We start from the raw sequence: 20,907 nt of genomic DNA, 5'->3' as shown, positions 1-20,907 counted from the left end.
AGAATAGGCACTGATGGAAACATACAGGTACATACACAGTGGACAGATTCATATATAGATTGACAGGCAGAGACAGGGTAGGAGAGGAGCTGACAGGCACAGACGGAGATGGACAAGCACAGACAGGGTAAGAGAGGAGCTGACAGAGAGAGGAGGGCAGGCACAGATGGAGAAGGACAGGCACTGACAGGGTAAGAGAGGAGCTGACAGACATTGAGAGAGGAGGACCGGCACAGATGGACAGTGCCGGACAGGAGTTACCTTGCGCTCCACGGCCTCCTCCCCGTCGGTGGAGCTCACGCTATCCCTCAGGCGGGACCTGGTCGGGCAGTGCCGCCGTCCTTTCACCGTCAGCTGAGCCCGGGCCTTCTGCAGGCTGCTGTCCAGCCGCGCCGTCTCTGGAATCACAGCATTAAAGTCTGGGAGTGAGAGGGAGGCGGGAGACGGAAAGGTGACATGGAGAGACAGGAGCACGGAGAGACAGGGAGAGCGAAAGGGAGGCGGGAGACGGAGAGGTGACAGGGAGAGACAGGATCAGGGAGAGACAGGGAGGGCGAAAGGGAGGCGGGAGACGGAGAGGTGACAGGGAGAGACAGGGGCACGTAGAGACAGGGAGAGCGAAAGGGAGGCGGGAGACGGAGAGGTGACAGGGAGAGACAGGGGCACGTAGAGACAGGGAGAGCGAAAGGGAGGCGGGAGACGGAGAGGTGACAGGGAGAGACAGGGGCACGTAGAGACAGGGAGAGCGAAAGGGAGGCGGGAGACGGAGAGGTGACGGGGTGAGACATGGAATACATACCAGGGATAAAGGCGGGGAATGGCGAGGAATGGCGAGGGGGCAAGGAAGAGGCAGAGGGAGAGGGGAGAAAGAGGTACGAGAGAGAGGAAGTGAGATTGGGACAGAGATGAGAGAAACAGAAATATGGAGAGACAAAAAGATATAGAGGAGGAGAGTGACAAATAGAAAGAGAAACGGATACGAGGGAGAGAATACGATCGTAGTGAGAGAGAGAGGGACAGAGAGAGAGAGAGAGACAGAAGGAGAGAGAGAGACAGAGAGAGAGAGAGAGAGACAGAGAGAGAGATAGATATTAGGGTCCGACAAGGACATAGACAGGTGTGCACATATGGAGAGAGATAAGAATAAAGGAGGTAGGAACATGGAATGGGAGGTGGAGGTGAGGGGTGGAGGAGGACAGGCAGGCAGTGCGGGAGCAGGGAAGGGCCAGTAGATAGCGAGGAGGAGAGAACAGAGAAGGCAGAGAGAGTAAGGGGTTTGTGGATTTAAGGTTGGAAGGGTGATGTAAGAGAAGAGATGAAAAAGGGAAAAATGAAACAATTTTCAAAACAGACAAAACACCAATCAGAGACATCCGACATTATACGAAACTCAGAGCACCAGAGAATGACCAAGCAAAACATGTAAGGTGTGGAAACCTGTCAGCTACTTTCATGACCCTGACGTGTTCCCTGTGAGGCACTTTAATATTTAACATCTCATATGTAATATAAGAATGAGACATGAAACTGTTAGACCCGGCGTGTGTGAGTGACCCTGCCATTTACATTGTATACCTGCCAAGTGACGTGTAACCCAAACAGGTAACTTGCCCTTGAGGTTTTAAAAGAACGTGTTATTTACGAACGCGTCTGGCACATCACATGTAGTATGTAATGTGCTGACACAGCATAGAGGCCAGGATAATGTTTATGTAAAAATCGGGATGAGGCCCTCAAATTGACCCTGTGATGAATGACAAGCGTGACAATTGTCCCAGACGTAGATCAAGCTAAATGTTATTTTATGCTATTAATCTTATGTTGTGTAGTTCTATATTACGTTGTTTTCGCGTATGTTACGTTTCAAACAATCCATAACATTTGTAAAGAGCCTAAACAAAGTGATATGCTGATGGAAATCAGACGACAACTGAACAGTAAAGTTTGCATCTTTTTCTTGAAAAATCCCATGTTTTCAGATTGTGTAATTTCTGTTATATTGTCATGTTGCGTTATTATATGTTATCACTTTACTTTATTTCGGCCAATGGCCATAAAAGCAATACATTTAAAAAGGAAGCACAGTACAATACAGCTGGAAAGTATACAAATAACAGACATAAAATATTCATAGACATATCTACTCTTGGCCTAAAAACACAGAGCAGACGCACTAACACTTCACAATGGACAAAAGCCTACTATGGTCAGCCATGCCTAAAAGTACAGTTTTTTATCTCAAATGTTTTTATTGAATTATTTCAAGGATACAAGACAAAAGGATGCAATGTGAGTACAATCAGTGAACAGGTGTACGTACATCTGGACAAGTCACGATCCGGAATGTTAATAGCATGGCAAAGCAATCGATAAGTAACTTAGCAGTTAGAATATGTATTAGCACGTTCAGATAAGTCTGAGTATTATACAAGCACCCATATTATTATTAGCAGAAGTCTATGCAAAGTACAGTTTTATACATATCAAACTGTAGTAAGGATGTTCGAAAAACGTCGGAACAGAATGATACACTTTAAAAAGTGGGTACCCAATAAAAAAACATTGCTAGGCATGTGCGTACTACATAAAACACATAGGGCCTCATTTATGAGAAATGACGCATTGCTGCGTGAAAGCAGCGATGCGTCACTTCTCAGTGCCCACTCCTTGTGTCATGATTGATGCGTCATATTTATAATATGACGCATCATGTAGCAAGGAATTACAGATACGTCAGTATTTCTGACGTATCTGTAGGCGCAAAAGTGACGCATTGTTGCGGTGTGTCACAAAAGTGACGCAACTCCAGCAATGTGTACTTTCACATGGGCAAGTCCCATGTTGTTAGTGCCTGCGTCAGTCTAACGCCTGCCATGAAGCAGGCGTAAGATTTTGACGCATTAGCGGCCAAGAAATGGCGCAGTGAAATCTTATAGATTTCACTGCGTCACTTCCATGACACTTTCTTGCGTCAAAACACCCCCCCTTGCATACATTATACCTGGCGCAGGTATAATGTGGCGCAGGGGTTTACAAAGTGACGCATCTACCTAGATGCGTCACTTTGTAAATATGGCGCAACCAGGCGCATTTTTTACGCCACTGGTGCGTCACAAAAAGTGACCCACCGGCGGCGTAAAAGTGACGCACAGCCTCATAAATGAGGCCCATACAGAGTATTCATCCATCGTGGAGCAGGATGGTATGGATACAGGAATACAACAAGGGTTACGTACCCTTCTCTGTTGCGCAAACAACCTATCTGAATAAAGTGCAGGTGCTTCAGTTTACATTGTAATTAGAAACACGTTAAAAAAATCAGTAAAACCACGATACACAAGAGGGAGGGGAATAGACATTATACTGAGCGCCAAGAAAGGGTAAAAGAGCCATTTTTTGTCGAATTGGCCATATGGTCTCCAAAAAGTTAGCAATGGAGGAAACAATGACCGGGGACGTGTCTGCTGTACATATCCTTATCGCTACCCTGTATTGGACGACACCTGAAAGGGGGCACAAAGGACCAATCTAACCCCTTGACTGCTTATAAAACCTTGGGCAGAAAAAGAGGAATGATCATCAGTTTCCTTAGCACTTCTGCAGACACAACACATTTTGTTTCGACCTTGTTGACTATTCCATTTAGCGGTAAAGGTAGAAAGCGGTAATGAACCTAACCTGAACCTTGTATCAAGGGCTTTTGTAAATTGGATGGTCAATATCATTCATGCAGTTTTCATAATAAGAAGTGGGCTAGAATCCTATGAAACCATCAGTCATTTTGCTCGGACCCACCTGTTTAGAAAATGTACCCTCCTCCAGCTGTCAGTAGATGATCTTCATTCTCATATTTGCAGAACATGGAATAGTTTCAGGGGACAACTGATACTCAGTGGATGGTCGTCACTCTCATATTTGCGGAAGATGGAAGAGTTTCAGTGGACAACTGATACTCAGTGGATGGTCGTCACTCTCATATTTGCGGAAGATGGAATAGTTTCAGGGGACAACTGATACTCAGTGGATGGTCGTCACTCTCATATTTGCGGAAGATGGAATAGTTTCAGGGGACAACTGATACTCAGTGGATGGTCGTCACTCTCATATTTGCGGAAGATGGAATAGTTTCAGGGGACAACTGATACTCAGTGGATGGTCGTCACTCTCATATTTGCGGAAGATGGAAGAGTTTCAGTGGACAACTGATACTCAGTGGATGGTCGTCACTCTCATATTTGCGGAAGATGGAATAGTTTCAGGGGACAACTGATACTCAGTGGATGGTCGTCACTCTCATATTTGCGGAAGATGGAATAGTTTCAGGGGACAACTGATACTCAGTGGATGGTCGTCACTCTCATATTTGCGGAAGATGGAATAGTTTCAGGGGACAACTGATACTCAGTGGATGGTCGTCACTCTCATATTTGCGGAAGATGGAATAGTTTCAGGGGACAACTGATACTCAGTGGATGGTCGTCACTCTCATATTTGCGGAAGATGGAATAGTTTCAGGGGACAACTGATACTCAGTGGATGGTCTTCACTCTCATATATGCAGGACATGGAATAGTTTCAGGGGACAACTGATACTCAGTGGATGGTCGTCACTCTCATATTTGCAGAACATGGAATAGTTTCAGGGGACAACTGATACTCAGTGGATGGTTGTCACTCTCATATTTGCGGAAGATGGAATAGTTTCAGGGGACAACTGATACTCAGTGGATGGTTGTCACTCTCATATTTGTGGAAGATGGAATAGTTTCAGGGGACAACTGATACTCAGTGGATGGTCGTCACTCTCATATTTGCGGAAGATGGAATGGTTTCAGGGGACAACTGATACTCAGTGGATGGTTTTCACTCTCATATTTGCAGGACATGGAATAGTTTCAGGGGACAACTGATACTCAGTGGATGGTCGTCACTCTCATATTTGCGGAACATGGAATAGTATCAGGGGACAACTGATACTCAGTGGATGGTCGTCACTCTCATATTTGTGGAAGATGGAATAGTTTCAAGGGACAACTGATACTCAGTGGATGGTCGTCACTCTCATATTTGCGGAAGATGGAATAGTTTCAGGGGACAACTGATACTCAGTGGATGGTCGTCAGTCTCATATTTACGGAAGATGGAATAGTTTCAGGGGACAACTGATACTCAGTGGATGGTCGTCACTCTCATATTTGCGGAAGATGGAATAGTTTCAGGGGACAACTGATACTCAGTGGATGGTCTTCACTCTCATATTTGCAGGACATGGAATAGTTTCAGGGGACAACTGATACTCAGTGCATGGTCGTCACTCTCATATTTGCAGAACATGGAATAGTTTCAGGGGACAACTGATACTCAGTAGATGCTCTCCACTCTCATATTAGTGAAAAATTGAATAGTTTTAGGGGACAACTGATACTCAGTGGATGGTCGATACTCTCATATTTGCAGAACGTGGAATAGTTTCAGTGGACAACTGATACTCAGTAGATGCTCTTCACTCTCATATTTGCAGAACATGGAAGAATTTCAGGGGACAACCAATACTCATATAGATTCACAGAGTATTGGGACTGTTTTACATAGTCTAACCAGGTTAACAGAGCACCTCTCTGCGATTTATCGAGACCATCTCTTAACCCCGCCCTATATTCTGCCAGCTCAGGCGTAGTCCAAATCCATACCCAAAACAGAAAAGGTCTCAGATGCCCTAGGGGTACAATAGACCGGAAACTTAAGTTGTGTTTAAAAATCAATGAGGTGCTTTGGGGCAACTTAAGACCTGCTCTTAAAAATTTATTCTCAGCCACCTTCCCGGCTTTCAAATTAACATATCCCCAGAGTTAGGCTCCATAAAAGACTACAGCTTTGGCCCTATAGACCTCAAAAAGGGGGGAAATTGGATTATTTTATCACCAGTTACTTGCAAAGTGCATTGGCTGACATCAGTGTGGTGAAATGTGGATGTCCAAAGACATAGGTCTAGATTTAGTAACATTAGTACAATGATAAGCATGGCTTTGTGGGGCAAAGTAGAGTAAAGAGCAGTGCTGATCAATGTTGGAAAGAAACAACTTTATTTTGCACTTAAAGTTGCCACAAGTGCAGTGCTTTGTGTCACGGCAATGCCCCCCCCCCCCTAATTATTGTAATCTATTGTTTTGTAATTGCATTTATACAGTGCATACTAACCCCGATGAGGCACTGAATCGCTTGGTGCTAGGCAGAACATCAGTGCTTCATTTGTAAAAAAATAAGGAGGCCACTGCAGCTTGCAGCACACACTGTCCCTGCCTTGCTGCCAATTATACTAACAACACAACTACTTCCCACCACACTCCTACAAGTGTCACAATTCTGACTATTCTAGGCCCCCAAAGCTATAAGAATGGCTTGGGCAGCAGGTAACAGTAATTTTTAATGACTAATGAATTAATAGTTAACTGTTGTTGTGATCATCTCTAAATTAGCCAGACAGCGCCACCTTGTGGCAGACTGTAACAAGCACTGGTGTTGACAATTATGTGCCCGTGCTGATCACCGGAAACCACTGGTTCAAATTAAGCACTGCAGCACAAAGCTCCAGAACTCAAGCTAGTGTTTAGTCCTTTGTTGGTTATTGGCGTTAGTTGTTTTCACTGAAGCTGACCATTCCATGCATCTACTCCAGTTTCTTTGTGGTAGGATAAATTAATAGGAGTTAGGTGTGATCATTAGTGGGGGGAGGTGTATGTGAATTCCTGCTGATGGTTGGTGGGGTTGATAGATGGCACAGAGGAGACTAGGAATTGTTGGGTTGCAAGGGTCTGACCATCAAAGAACGAGAGGTTGCAATCTTTGAAATGAGTTCTAAGCAATATGCAGGAATACAATAATAGAAATACACCTGCATGTGACTTACAGTAAGTTGTGCTCAGAGAAAGGAGTCATACTGAAAATGGAAGGAAAGGAGAGGGATCCTTTGAAGAAAAAAGGAAATGCAATAATCATACGTTTTAAATAAAGGTCAGTGTTTCATGCAGGGTTTTAGGAATAGAGAGGATGCTTTTTGCAATGAGGATGCAAAACTGTATTGTTTGCATGTGAGGTAGTGCTATATTAGGTCATATTGATAGGCACTAAATTAGGCTCCCGCTAGACCACTGCTCCAGAAAGGTCAACTGATTAGCTCAGGGGTTTTAAGTGTAAAGCAATTTCTGGGCGCATAAATGAGAGCTTTAGACTGTGCTCAAAGGAAGCAGTAACCACAATATCAAAGACTGTAAGAAAATATATGACTAAACAATGCAAGTATTGAAATTGCTGGAGTGGTTTTGCTCACAGTTTTAATTTACAAAAGCAAGTGGACTCCATTTGGATACCTTAGGGTTTGCATTGCAAAAGTGGAGGGTGAGGATAGCTTCCTCGGATGCCTGCCCTTCTGTGGCTGGAGAGTGGAGATGCAGACACTGGAGTGAGGCGGATGGTGACTGGGCTCCCATTAGAAATTCAATGAAGGGATTCCAGGCAGAGGAGGTATAATGGGATGGGAACAACATAAACACACAAAGGTTTTCAACAAAGCGTGATGTAGTAAAATAGTGCAACCTGGTTTTGCATTAAATCATAATGCCAAATAAAACCAGACACAAATATGAGACAAGAGGAATAGCACATGAGATTCATAGGTTTAACCTACACAAAATGATGCATTATATGCTCATTGCCCTTGGATGGTTATTTCATTGAAGCTGGCAAACCCAGAGAAACCGCTGCCACTATGAAGTCCACCCACTCAGGGGGCCCATAGCACAACTGCCCACTTCACACATACTCCAGAGGACTGCAACCCATCAGTGCCATGCTCATATTCATTCTGAGTGCCTGTACCTCTTCCGTGACGTTTCCAGATGCTTGGAAACAAGCAACTGTCCTCACATTGCTTAAGAAATCCTCTGCAAACCCTTCAGTACTTGCCAACTACAGATTGATCTCCCTGTTACCATTCCCGGCCAAGGTCTTAGAGAAAATCATTAACAGACACCTCAATGAACACCTGAATGACCACCAACTTCTCAACACCACTCAGTCTGTTTTCAGATCCAACCACAGCATGGAAACGGACCTCATTCCCGCAATGGATGAAATCTGCTTGACTATGGACAGAGGAGGACCGACGGCCCTCATCCTCCTGGACCTCTACGCAGCATTTGATAGTATCCTACCCCATCTTCATCCAATGCCTACATAACATCAGAATCCAAGGACACACACTCCAGCGGATCAGCTCCTTTCTGACTGGAAGGACCCACTTAGTCAGCTTAGCACCATGGAGGCCTGTGACCTCATCTGTGGAGTTGCGCAATGATCCTACCTGAGACCCACCCTCTTCAATGCACACATGATCCCTTTAGCCAGCATCTCCACTCTCACAACATCAACGTCCTTTCTGATGCCAACAACACATAACTCTTTCTCTACCTCACAGACAAGACCCCCAGTACCGGGATCAAGTTCAATGTCTGCATGACTGAAATCACCCACTGGCTGAAAAACAAGCATTTGCAATGCAATAGGTCTTGCATTAGGAAAGTTTGAGCTATTGGTCTTGTAAATGACACATTTTTTATTTATGTGTTGGTTTTGAAAATAGCGAAATTAATAGCTTTGTCATTTACAATGCCAATACTTTTAACTTTTGCAAATGTGACACCTATAGCATTTGTAATGCAACATGTTTTGTATTTACGTTACTTAGATGTATTGATATTACAAATAACAATGGCTTTTAATTTTTTTAAATAAATAATACTTAAATAAAAGTTATTGTAATTTATAATGGCAATAGCTTAAAATGTTGTAAATAACTTTTGTGAAGATTATGTTCAGTGTATTTTATTGTGACGAAAATCCAAGAACAGAATTGAAATATTAACATCTTTTTGTGACATTTGTAATAAAGCTTGAAACATTGAGAGAACATATTTGAACCAGTTGTTGTTGAATGGTTGCACAGATTGATGCTGTGGTGGCACTGAGTGATGTTGTCGTGGCGACGAGTGATGCTGTGGCGTTCAGTGATGCTGTGGTAGCGCAAAGTGATGTTGTGGTGCCCCTGAGTGATGCTGTGGTGCCCCTGAGTGATGCTGTGGTGGTGCGATAGATAGATAGAGTGAGGGCGATAGATAGAGTGATAGCGATAGATAGAGTGAGCGCGATAGATAGATAGATAGAGTGAGGGCGATAGATAGATAGAAGGCGATAGATAAAGTAAGGGCGATAGATAGATAGGTAGATAGATAGATAGATAGATAGATAGATAGATAGATAGATAGATAGATAGATAGATAGAGTGAGTGAGGGCGATAGATAGATAAGTAGATAGAGTGAGGGCGATAGATAGATAGATAGATAGATAGATAGATAGATAGATAGATAGATAGATAGATAGATAGATAGATAGATAGATAGATAGATAGATAGATAGATAGATAGATAGAGAGTGAGTGCGATAGAGTGAGGGCAATAGATAGATAGAGTGAGGGCAATAGTTAGATAGATGTGTGTGGTTGTGTGTGTGTGGTTGTTTGTGTGTGTGGTTGTGTGTGTGTGGTTGTGTGTGTGTGTGTGGCTGTGTGTTGTTGTTTGTATGTGTGGTTGTGTGTGGTTGTGGTTGTGTGTGGGTGTGTGGGTGGGTGTGGTTGTGTGTGTGGTTGTGTGTGTGTATGGTTGTGTGTGTGGTTGTATGTGTGGCTGTGTGTGTGGTTGTGTGTGTGGTTGGGTGTGGTTGTGTGTTTGTGGTTGTGTGTGTGGTTGTGTGTTAGGTTGTGTGTGTGGTTGTGGTTGTGTGTGGGTGGGTGTGGTTGTGTGTGTGTAGTTGTGTGTGGCTGTGTGTGGTTGTGTGTGTGTTGTGTTTGTGGTTCTGTTGTAAAGCATGCTAAAGCCCTTGGACCAGGTTAACGCATAAAAAACTGCAAAAAGCTAAGACATTTTTTCACACACTGACATAGACATTTTAAGGCATGGTCAAAGTGGGCTTAGGCCCAGGGCCCCAGCCCTTCAGGGGTGCCCTGACAGAGCCAGTTCTGCTCTGCAGAGGCTTGCCTTGATGACCTTGTATAATTCTTAAACAAATTGTTTTTAATAACGTTTCCCTTTAATTTATTTTTTAATGTGAATGATACGTGAAAATCTATTAGATGTATCAACTTTAGAAATGTGGAGGAGTGTGTTTGTGCACTGTCACTGACCTGGCCAAAGAGAGAATGAAAGAGCTGACACAGCATCATAAATTCTAAGCTGTCCCGAACAGGGGCCCCCAAAATACGTTTGGCCTGGGCCCCAAAATCCTTAAGATGTCCCTACACTCTGGTTATGCTGTGAGCTGGCATCGGCTCTTCCTGGTAAATAAGCAATCACCAGCGGTGCTTCACTGCCCTGAACCGGAAGTCAACATTTTTTAGGAAAGAAGCTTAAATTACCCTCAAGTGGATGTGGTGTAAGGGCCAGAGCTCTTGACACTGGAGCTGAGGAACCAAGAATTGCAGTACTGAGATACTCACCCCTGTATCTGCTTTTCATGAAGGCAGGGGAGAATAACGCTGTGTGTTTGTTGTTACACGCAGACACCCGGCTGTGAGAGTGGGAGGGGGTCATGGGGTAGGCAGGCAGCAGCTGACTTGACAGGTTCGTGATGGGGGTCGGCTGTGTGCCTCCCCTTTCAATGCGGCTCCCACGCGGGGGGGTGGACGTGCTGCTCGGACCTGGAGTGAGGGGGGTGTGACAGGAGGCAGGCGCCCGCCGGGGTTTTATTAATACAAACAATTCCGCCTCTGGTAGGCCTACAGCAAGAGGGGGTTTAGTTCTACGAGACCATTGTCAAAAGTCTCTGTGCTTTGGGAAGGGACTTAGACAGGCGCAGGGCTCATCCTACAAAGTGTTTGGCAGGTCCAATAACATTTACCTCTGTATTGTTCTCGTGTTTTATATTAAAGACCAATTTAAAAGATAACAAGTCGGATGGGGGGGCGGGGGAGCAGGGAAGCGAGTGAGTGGGAGGGAACGAGGCATTCCATTGAAGTCTGGTGCGAGGCAAGTCGGATGGGGGGAGGGGGAGCAGGGGAGCGAGCGAGTGGGAGGGAACGATGCATTCCATTGAAGTCTGGTGCGAGGCTAATGGGTTTGACGTGCACGCGCGTCTCACACGAGTGCATCACATGAACCGCACGTAATCCGCGCTTGGTCAAGAGTTTGTTTCGCCTACTATATACTCGCCTATTAATCCCTGTGGGATATAATAGGTGAGACCTAACAATGGTCTAAAGCTGAACACCGACAAGGCGGAAATTGTGATGTTCGGGAAGAGCACATCACCATGGCACTCCACCTGCTGACCAACAGAGCTATGACCAACTCCCACCCTCACCACCTTCACCAAGGACCTCGGGATCATCACTGACAGCAAACTCGATATGACCACCCATGACAATGCCATCACCGCCTCAAGCTTCCATACCCTGAAGATGCTGAAGAAGATTTTCAAATGGCTCCAAATCAAGGACCCAGAAAGCCATCACGCACTCCCTAGTCACAAGCAAGTTGAACTATGGGAATACCCTCAATGCTGGGATCAATAAAAAAACTCACCACTAGGCAGCAGACCATTCAGAACGAAGCTGCCAGAATACCTCTCAACCTCCCACACTGCACTCACATCACACCAAACCTGAAGCAGCTCCACTGGTTGCCTATTCGCAAACAAGCACAATTCAAACTCCTCATCCGCACTTTCAAGGCATAAAAGAACAGTGTCTCAACATACCTCAAAAATCACATGTACTTTCACAAACCTTCCAGACACCTCCACTCGCCTGAACAACTCACACGCACAGGGAAAACCAGATCCGGGGGTTGAATCTTCTACATCGCTCCAAAAGCATGAAAAGACCTGACACATAAGAGTCCCTTCCTCATTTCTTGAATTCCGTAAGAAGCTGAAGACCTGGCTTTTTGAGTAGTCCCACTAGGCCCTAAGAATGGCTAAACTCACACCTGCTCAGCACCAGGATATCCTCCTGAGTGATAGTGCACTTTACAAATCGGCATAACATAGCATAGCATAGCATAGCATAGCATAGCATAACATAACATGACATAGATGCATTCTGAAATTTGAAGCAATAAAGAATCGTATCACTTTAATGCTGTTGCACAATAGTGCTCTAATGGCGTTATTAGTGCACTTGTGGAAGACTGCATCATTGGCACGCAGCTCTTACTAGGTATGGCCCTGCTCAATTAATTACTCTTCACACAGTGCTGCTGATTTTCACACCATCCTGGGTTGTGTGAATTTGAGTAAATGTCAACTATAATATGCGACAACATGTGAGAGCCATAGCTGTGTTTGACATATCGCGTGATGCTCTTGATCAAAACACTACAGGATTATTTGTTGATGTTCAGTGGCATTTGGTAATTGCAGTGCATGAGGCATGCGGGCAACAGTCCCTCTGGATCTCAGACCCGACAATGATTAAAACCCCACTTTGAAATGGGTCCCTATCAGGCCCTATACTGATATATTTTACAGGAAAAATAATGTTCCTTTTCGTAACAACATTAACTAACAATGATGGTAAAAGTGATCCTCATCAGTGAGATTGTTCCTGTTTGCATTTCACAAACTTTAATTTACTTCTTTAGGACTATCTGCCTTTTCCAGGATGTTGTTTTTCAGTAGTTTTTCATGCAGCATATTAATCTTGTATTTTACATACTGCAGTGGTTAATTTGTGAAAAGATAAGTGCTGGGGCTCTCGTCAGATGGCAGCTTGCACCAGCTCACCCTATAAGTGGGGAGAGGATGTGGCGTCATGGCCAGAGCTGCTGACTTCGGAGCTGGGGAACCAGGTTGAGTCCCGACATCAGCTCAACATCCTGTGATTCTGGGCAAATCAATTAATTTCCCTGTGTCAACTGAAAATGAACGTGTCCTCATCTGTTGCTCATAAAAAACGCTTGGGTCGAGTTCGCGCTATAAGTGCTGGTGTTGATGATTAGGTGCCGGTGCTGAGCACCGGAAACCACTGGCTCAAATTAAGCACTGAGGTTCTGTGAATTGAGTCACCCCCCAGGAGTCTTTGTCAGCCTGAGTTGTGACTGAGTGTTTATAACGGGCCACGATTGAGACCTCTGACGTCGAGGCTCAAAGCAATGCGAGGTTCTCAGAGTGCCTGTCATTGGCTCAAGAAGGGATTCACGTGCTCATTCAATCCTTGGTCGGCCTGCAGAGCGCACAGTGTGATGGTGACATATGCCACTTTAATTAGATCTCGGCCTAGCGTACACTGCCCAGCAGTGTCGCACAGCCGAGATTTAATGTTTTCCTAGAGTGGGGCTTGAACCCGCCCCTCTTCTCCATTGGCTGGCTTCCTAAACGGAGGCCAGCCATTGGTGGAGAGAGGCGTCACTCCGTTCAAGCCCTGTCATTTTGGGATTCGGGGTGTGTTTTTGACTTTCTTTCTCTTTTCTTTCTCTCCTCTTCCCATTGGCTGGAATTTTACCTTCCAGCCAATGGGAAGAGGAGAGAACGAAAACCACGCCCCGAATCCCAAAATGACGATGCTTTTTCCGAGGCATTTCTGCTTTGCCTCGGAGAAAGATGGTGGTGTCATGGCGTTGTCTGGCTGCGCAACAGAGACTCCGCCCCCTGAGCAGGTACGTTTTTTGGCGTCTGTTCCCACGTGCTTTCTGCCCCCCCTCGTTGTGCGTCTGTTCCCTCGTGCTTTCCGTGCCCCCCTCGTTGTGTGTCTGTTCCCTCATGCTTTCCGCCCCCCCCTTGTTGTGCGTCTGTTCCCTCGTGCTTTCCGCCCCCCCTCATTGTGCGTCTGTTCCCTCGTGCTTTCCGCCCCCCCCTCATTATGCGTCTGTTCCCTCGTGCTTTCCGCCCCCCCCTCGTTGTGCGTCTGTTCCCTCGTGCCGCCCCTCGTTGTGCTTGCTTTCCAGCCCCAGACTGCTGCTGAAGGCCGAGGTGCGACTGGAAGCGGCGTGGAGGAAAATCAAGAGGCCTGCGGACAGAGCACTACCGGCGGAGGGTGAAAGCTGCTGAGGCGAGGTAAGCACAGACCGCTTTCCCCCTGGAGGCCTCGTGGTGACAGGGACCGCAGGTGAGCCTGAGTGACTGGCTGGGAACGCCAAAGCGGACTGGCTGTCAGCGCTGGCTGCTGCACTTCGAGGCCGCAGGCCCTGCCCTTTCGCTTTGCTGGCTGCGCAGGTGGCTTGAGGATCGGGCCTCCATGGCTGTAGGGGTAGGCCTGATGTCCCCTGGGGCTGTAGAAGCTGAGAGACAACGCGTGCACCAGTAGGGGAGAAGTCCCCCTCCAATATTGGAAATGCGCGGGCTAGTGCGGCCTCCTCCCCTTTCAGGGACTCGGCAACTGCTGTTGGCATACTGTGCCGGAGCACAAACATTGAGCTGCGGGGGTCGCACACTGCACCGACACCTTGCACCAGCTGCAAAGCAACTGCTGAGAGCACAGTGGGGTCCAGTTGGGGCAGGAGGGAACTGTGATTGCTTTCCTGCCCCCCCCTCGTTGTGCTTGCTTTCCTGCTCCCCCTCATTGTACTTGCTTTCCTGCCCCCCTCGTTGTGCTTGCTTTCCTGCCCCCCCTTGTAGTGCTTGCTTTCTTGCCCCCCTCGTTGTGCTTGCTTTCCTGCCCCCCCTTGTTGTGCTTGCTTTCCTGCCCCCCCTCATTGTGCTGGCTCTCCTGCCCCCTCGTTGTGCTGGCTCTCCTGCCCCCTCGTTGGTTGTGATTGCTCTCCTGCCCCCTCGTTGGTTGTGCTTGCTCTCCTGCCCCCTCGTTGGTTGTGCTTGCTCTCCTTCCCCCTCGTTGGTTGTGCTTGCTCCCCTGCCCCCTCGTTCGTTGTGCTTGCTCCCCTGCCCCCTTGTTGGTTGTGCGTGCTCTCCTGCCCCTGCCCTCTCGTTGGTAGTGCTTGCTCTCCTGCCCCTGCCCCCTCGTTGGTTGTGCTTACTCTCCTGCCCCTGCCCCCTCGTTGGTTGTGCTTGCTCTCCTGCCCCGCCCCCTCGTTGGTTGTGCTTGCTCTCCTGCCCCCGCCCCCTCGTTGGTTGTGCTTGCTCTCCTGCCCCCTCGTTGGTTGTGCTTGCTCTCCTGCCCCCTCGGTTGTGCTTGCTCCTCTGCCCCCTCGTTGGTTGAGCTTGCTCCCCTGCCCCCTCGTTGATTGTGCTTGCTCCCCTGCCCACTCGTTGGTTGTGCTTGCTCTCCTGCCCCTGCCCCCTCGTTGGTTGAGCTTGCTCCCCTGCCCCCTCGTTGGTTGTGCTTGCTCCCCTGCCCACTCGTTGGTTGTGCTTGCTCTCCTGCCCCTGCCCCCTCGTTGGTTGTGCTTACTCTCCTGCCCCTGCCCCCTCGTTGGTTGTGCTTGCTCTCCTGCCCCCGCCCCCTCGTTGGTTGAGCTTGCTCCCCTGCCCCCTCGTTGGTTGTGCTTGCTCCCCTGCCCACTCGTTGGTTGTGCTTGCTCTCCTGCCCCTGCCCCCTCGTTGGTTGTGCTTACTCTCCTGCCCCTGCCCCCTCGTTGGTTGTGCTTGCTCTCCTGCCCCCGCCCCCTCGTTGGTTGTGCTTGCTCTCCTGCCCCCTCGTTGGTTGTGCTTGCTCTCCTGCGCCCTCATTGGTTGTGCTTGCTCCCCTGCCCCCTCGTTGGTTGTGCTTGCTCCCCTGCCCACTCGTTGGTTGTGCTTGCTCTCCTGCCCCCGCCCCCTCGTTGGTTGTGCTTGTTATTATTTACTGACGTGTCTAGATGCAACACAGTAACAGAAAGCTCACAGAGAGGCATTAAAAACGAGTCAGATGTTCTGTGTGAAGCACAGGAATTTATTTTTACATGTTTATGGGATGCCCTAAAAACATGGGCTAAGCCTCTTGGAAAGGATTCATAGTTACAGTTCTCTTGCAATTCCCTGCTTAGAGACCCCACATTCTTCATCTCACTTAAAGCCCTGGTAACTGGTATGGGCCACAAAACATTAAAATGAGGCTAATCTGTATTGTTTCAGTACATGAAATTAACATGATGGGCACAGAGAGCACTGACATGGCTGTAAAGGAATCACTCAGGCACTTTCTGCGACAACAGATGACTGTGCCTTCTTTCCGGACACAGCTCTTGGGTGGAGGGACTGGGACACCACTAGAGGCTGGGCAGGATGCCCCTGCTCTCTGAACACGGGCAGTGCGACCCCCTGTGTATTTTCAGCAGCATTGAAGATTCCCTCCCGCCATTCCCTTGACAAGTGGGCATGGACCGGATTCCAAGCTGTGTTCAAATGTCTGTACACCGCATTTAATTGGATTTTGAACCTTTTTTTTAACAAGATTACAGTAGCAGACCGGCCAACTCACACAGCGTCACCATGTGTTACAAGATATCGGCTCCCTTCACACGGCCAGCACCCTGTGAAGATCCGGCAACACACGTTGTAGGACAAAGTGAGCCAGAAACCCAGGTAGAGAGTGTTTTTTCTGCTCCTTTGTGGACTCTCTGTACGGCTGATGCCCATGGGAGCTGTTTAGCAGCCTTCCAAGGACCAGTGCCAGAGTCTCATCTTTTCTTTTTTAGTGAGGGGAGAGGGTCTCAGCACGGAGCTGTGCCCCACTTTCCATGGCCCTCCGACGCCCGGTGAAGCAGAAGCCTGCACCCAAAGCTGGATTAATGGCTCTATTTTAAAACAGTCGGACTTCAACTAAAAACAAGATCATCAAAGAAGTTTTTAATACTCAAAGGTTGCCATTGCTTCTTAACACAGGAACGTTTTGTGCACGATAGGAACTAGTGCAACAAGCACTGGCAAATCCAATAGATTTGCCTTTTGTGGCCTATTTGCTTTACCAATGCTTTTAGTGATACCTGCAGCATCCCCAATGCAGTGGAGCTTGTCTAAAGAAGACAGACGGCTGCGTCATTTTACAGGTGCACACAACCATGCATGCATGTGTCTACAAAATGATAAAAGTTGTTTTTTTAATTTACTGATCTTAGCTGGATCAGTAAATAAACAAAAGAAGCAGGAAGGCATTTTTTTTAAGAAAGGGGAAGCAATACGGTGGGCAGAAGAAACACATAGCGTGACACGGGTGAAAGCAAAACAGATGGTGCAGGTAGGAGAAGCAACACATACAGTGCTTAATTTGAGCCGGTGGTTTCTGGTACTCGGCACCAAGCACTTAATTGTCAACACCGGCGCATGTGACAGTCTGCCACAAGGTGGTGCTGTCTTGCTAATTTAGGAAAGACCCCAACAGCAGTTAATTATTAATTCAATATACATTCGAAATTACTATTACCTACCATCCAAGCTAGTCTTATAGCTTTGGTGGCCTAAAATATCTGAATTGTCACACTTGTAGGGATGGTTTGTAGTTGTGTTGTTACTATCATTGGCAGCATAGCAGGGGCAAAGTGTGGTGCAAGCTGCAGTAACCTCCTGATGCAAGCACAGGCATTTATTTTTTTTAAACAAATTAAGCACTGTACACAGAGGGTGTGGGTGGGCACAAGCAATACATGGAGCGTCTAGGGCGGAGAAAAGCAAAGGATGCTCCTTCCGGAGTGATAGTCGCGCTTTAGAAATATACAATACAAATAAAAATACAAATACAAAGAGGAGAGAGAAAGAGAGCACTGAGCAACATGTAGACGGGTAATTAAGAAGCACAACGGTGAGAAAGCAACACAGGGGGAGAAGCACACAAGAGTGAGTGTATCATAGAAGAGATGGGGAGAAGCACTCAGACAAGAGAGAGCAACATGGCGGCAAGACGAGGAGTTCAGGACTGAGCAAACTAGAAAATACGCAATCTCATTGAGTGCTTCCCCAAAAAGAAAAAAAGTAGTGCCTGAAAAGTAAGCAGTGGGCACACACAAATAATGGGTTCATGCTCAAGAGGTGGGACAAATACTGGAAAAGCAAGGAAAGCTCACTCAGGCTTACAAATAAGAATTAAGCAAATGAGAGTGAGAGCAAAGCCAACCAATGGTAAGCAAAGATTTGTGGCCAACCAATCTATAGTCTTTAACAAACAGTTCACAGTGTCTGAAAGGCGAGACTTAAAAATATGTTGCCCATCCAATCACATTTTGTGCAGGATTGTTAGCACAAAGTTATATTCCTTTCTATGTAGGTGTCAGCCGCAATGGCCAGATCCCCATTGTGCTGCTTTTTGCGAGTTCAAATTGTGCTCCAACTAATTTTTGTGAGTGGGGTGGTGCAAATAATTGTCGTCAAATTGAGAGTTTGCAACTCAGGCTGCCAACTACATGGTATTTTCTATAAACAGTGCATGTGCACTATTTGCTACAGTGATTTGCAGCAGATTTGACCTGCCGCAAATCAACGCAACAAACACCCACAGTTTGCACCCGACTGTTAACCAGATTTGAGAGCAAACAGGATTTTGTATCCACGACGGCACTGCTGGTAAGGTCGAAATGGCCATTCATTCATTCTGACACTTCCCAGTTACTGCAGACTAGGGGGCTGCTTTCAGAGCTGGGTGGGTTACCATGGGCCAAACCAGTCACCATGCTCCATTCCACTCAGGCTTTCTGTAGTGTGGAACTGCTCTGGCAATATTTGCTTGGGCTGATTTTGATTCCTGGTCCAGCCCTGATTGCTGGGTTGGGATAGATTGGTATTAAAAAAACTTGCGTCTGTTGAGCATTGTTAAATCTAAGGTCGAGGGACAATCGATATTTGCCCGGCGGTATCGCCTCTTTAACCCACGAATTATTAATCAATGAAGAGGCAGGCGCTGGAGACGGGAAGGCAGGAAACAAGGTTTATTCTCTCCGGAGGAGAACACATCAGTTCAAACAGCAGGTATCGTTCTGAGGTGCTCTAACCGCATCTCTGAGGCCTGGCCTCTTATACACGGGTTTATTGCTTTATTACATACAACACATTCTTGGCAATGCTTTGATGTACGGAAAGACATTCTCGGAATCCCCGCTCCAAGCCCGTTCCCACACACATATACAGTAGAAGTCCCCACCCCGGTCACAACAGGTGATGATTATCGCGCAGCGGGACATTCCGCCGATTCACGGAATGTGGGGGGTTTGATCGGATCTCATAGGGAGGGGGCTTTGATCAACTCGAGGGTCCTTCAATGAGGGAAGCTTCCTACTGTACGGGGGGGGGCAATAAACAGTATCGGCAGAGCTAGGTGTCGGCCTGGGAACGAGGAAGACAAACGGGCACACAGGAAAAGGGGATTTGTATCAAAAAGGCCTGGGACCATGAAAGGAAGGAAGGGGGGTGTCGCGCCGGGGACAGGATGGGGTTCTGAGGCAGAGCTGCGCTGAAGAGGGGTTTATGACCCCAGGCATGTGCGAGCGGGGGTTGTCAGAGTTTGGGCTTTGTGAGGGAGGAGGGCTATGCTGGGGGCCAGTGGCATGCAAAAGGGTTGTTCTGATCGAGGCACCTAAAATGGCGGGTGCGCACGACAAAAAGTGTGGCATCAGGGGAAAAAGGCAAGATGGCGCAGATAATGTTTACCAGACCGTACTAATTTTCCACAGTCCTCCCTTTAACATATCCAAGACATCTTTCTGGCCTATTTCCAATTCATGTCGACTGTGGTGGTCATAGGAAAAGAAGTAGGTACCCAGGTGAAGGAGTTATAAACATTACATTTTAAAATCTTTCATCTTAGGAGGCGGGTCTATCGAAAAAAACTCGTTTGCAGGAAAACCATAGTATTGCAATAACAGACAAAGATGATTCTGTAGTGAGAGCATTGGGTACATTTCATAGCTGCTTATAGTCGTTCGGAATGTAAATTGATAGGTCATTACATATGTGAGTTCTGTTCATGTTTGGTTGGAGCATAATTAATACAATGGTGGCTGGGAGAGAAATGAGACGTAGTAGAAACGATAATTGAGGGCGTCAATGTTCGAGGTTAATGAGTTCTCAGCATTCTTTGTCGTCTTTGGTTGGCGCTGTGGAGCACCGGCGGTGGAGCTACGGGTCCAGCTCTATTCTAGGTCCCGCGTTGCAGGGCACGACCTTTTCCTCGCGTTTCTGGTCAAAAAGGTCCTTTTCGCCCTGTGTCCTTTGAGTTGATTGTCAAAAAGGTTCAGATGGAAGAAGAGTGTGTAGTCCATAGGGTAGGTCGGAGAAAAAGGGGGGATGGAGCTGGGCCAAATCGGGAACAGATCAGGGGGGCGGAAATTTCAGGTAGGCGGGCTCACGACCGAATTCAGAGAGCGGGGACTTTTCGGCACACGTTGAACATGGAGCAGGGGCATCAGGTCAGCCCTTTCCTCTCACTTTGACGGAAACAGTGCCTCATCCGGCAACTCCTTTCTGTCGCGGTCTCGCCTTGGCCAATGTCGCAGATGTTCCACGATCTGTAGTCAGGCCACGTGCTCCCACATCCGGTCCTTCTTTCCTCCGACAGTCGTACCCTTAAATGAGTTTGAAAAGACAGTCTTTAGAGAATTGACAGAGGAAGGTAATCACATAAGTCTATTTCTCTCCCAGCTCCAGGCAAAAATGGGAAACGTCCGTTATATTGGGGTTCACAATTAACATATAAATGATTGATGATGGGCTTGCTGGATTTACTATAACTTTCCTTCACAACTATTACTTTGGTGTTTGTTGGTCGTGGTACGAGATCTGTTACCTTTTATTGCATTACAGTTACGTCAGTTCTTTTGACGGAGACCCACCTTCTTAATACGAGCCTTACAAAGCTATACCGTTCTCCAGGGCTTTATATTTAAAAAGGGTGCTGTGTGCTATCACCATGGTCTGACAGGTATCTTGCTGAGGGACGAACATAGGCTAAACATTTTTCATTCTATCAATGCATCCTGCCTAAACATTTTCGCTTTCAACAG

At 47.0% G+C, this 20,907-nt stretch overlaps 1 protein-coding gene across 1 annotated transcript in view; it reads right to left on the bottom strand.

Annotated features, from left to right (window-relative positions):
• The window catches only part of SAMD14 (sterile alpha motif domain containing 14), a 294,092-nt gene that overhangs the window by 92,860 nt on the left and 180,325 nt on the right, over positions 1–20,907 (bottom strand). The window contains exon 3 of the mRNA XM_078645242.1: positions 262–419. Within this exon, the coding sequence (XP_078501368.1) occupies positions 262–419 (158 nt within the window). The remainder of the gene's footprint in view (positions 1–261; positions 420–20,907) is intronic.

This window comes from Lissotriton helveticus, chromosome 5_1 (genome assembly GCF_964261635.1).
Source record: "Lissotriton helveticus chromosome 5_1, aLisHel1.1, whole genome shotgun sequence".
NCBI classification, from domain to species: domain Eukaryota; kingdom Metazoa; phylum Chordata; class Amphibia; order Caudata; family Salamandridae; genus Lissotriton; species Lissotriton helveticus.
This window is presented reverse-complemented; position numbering and strand designations above follow the sequence as displayed.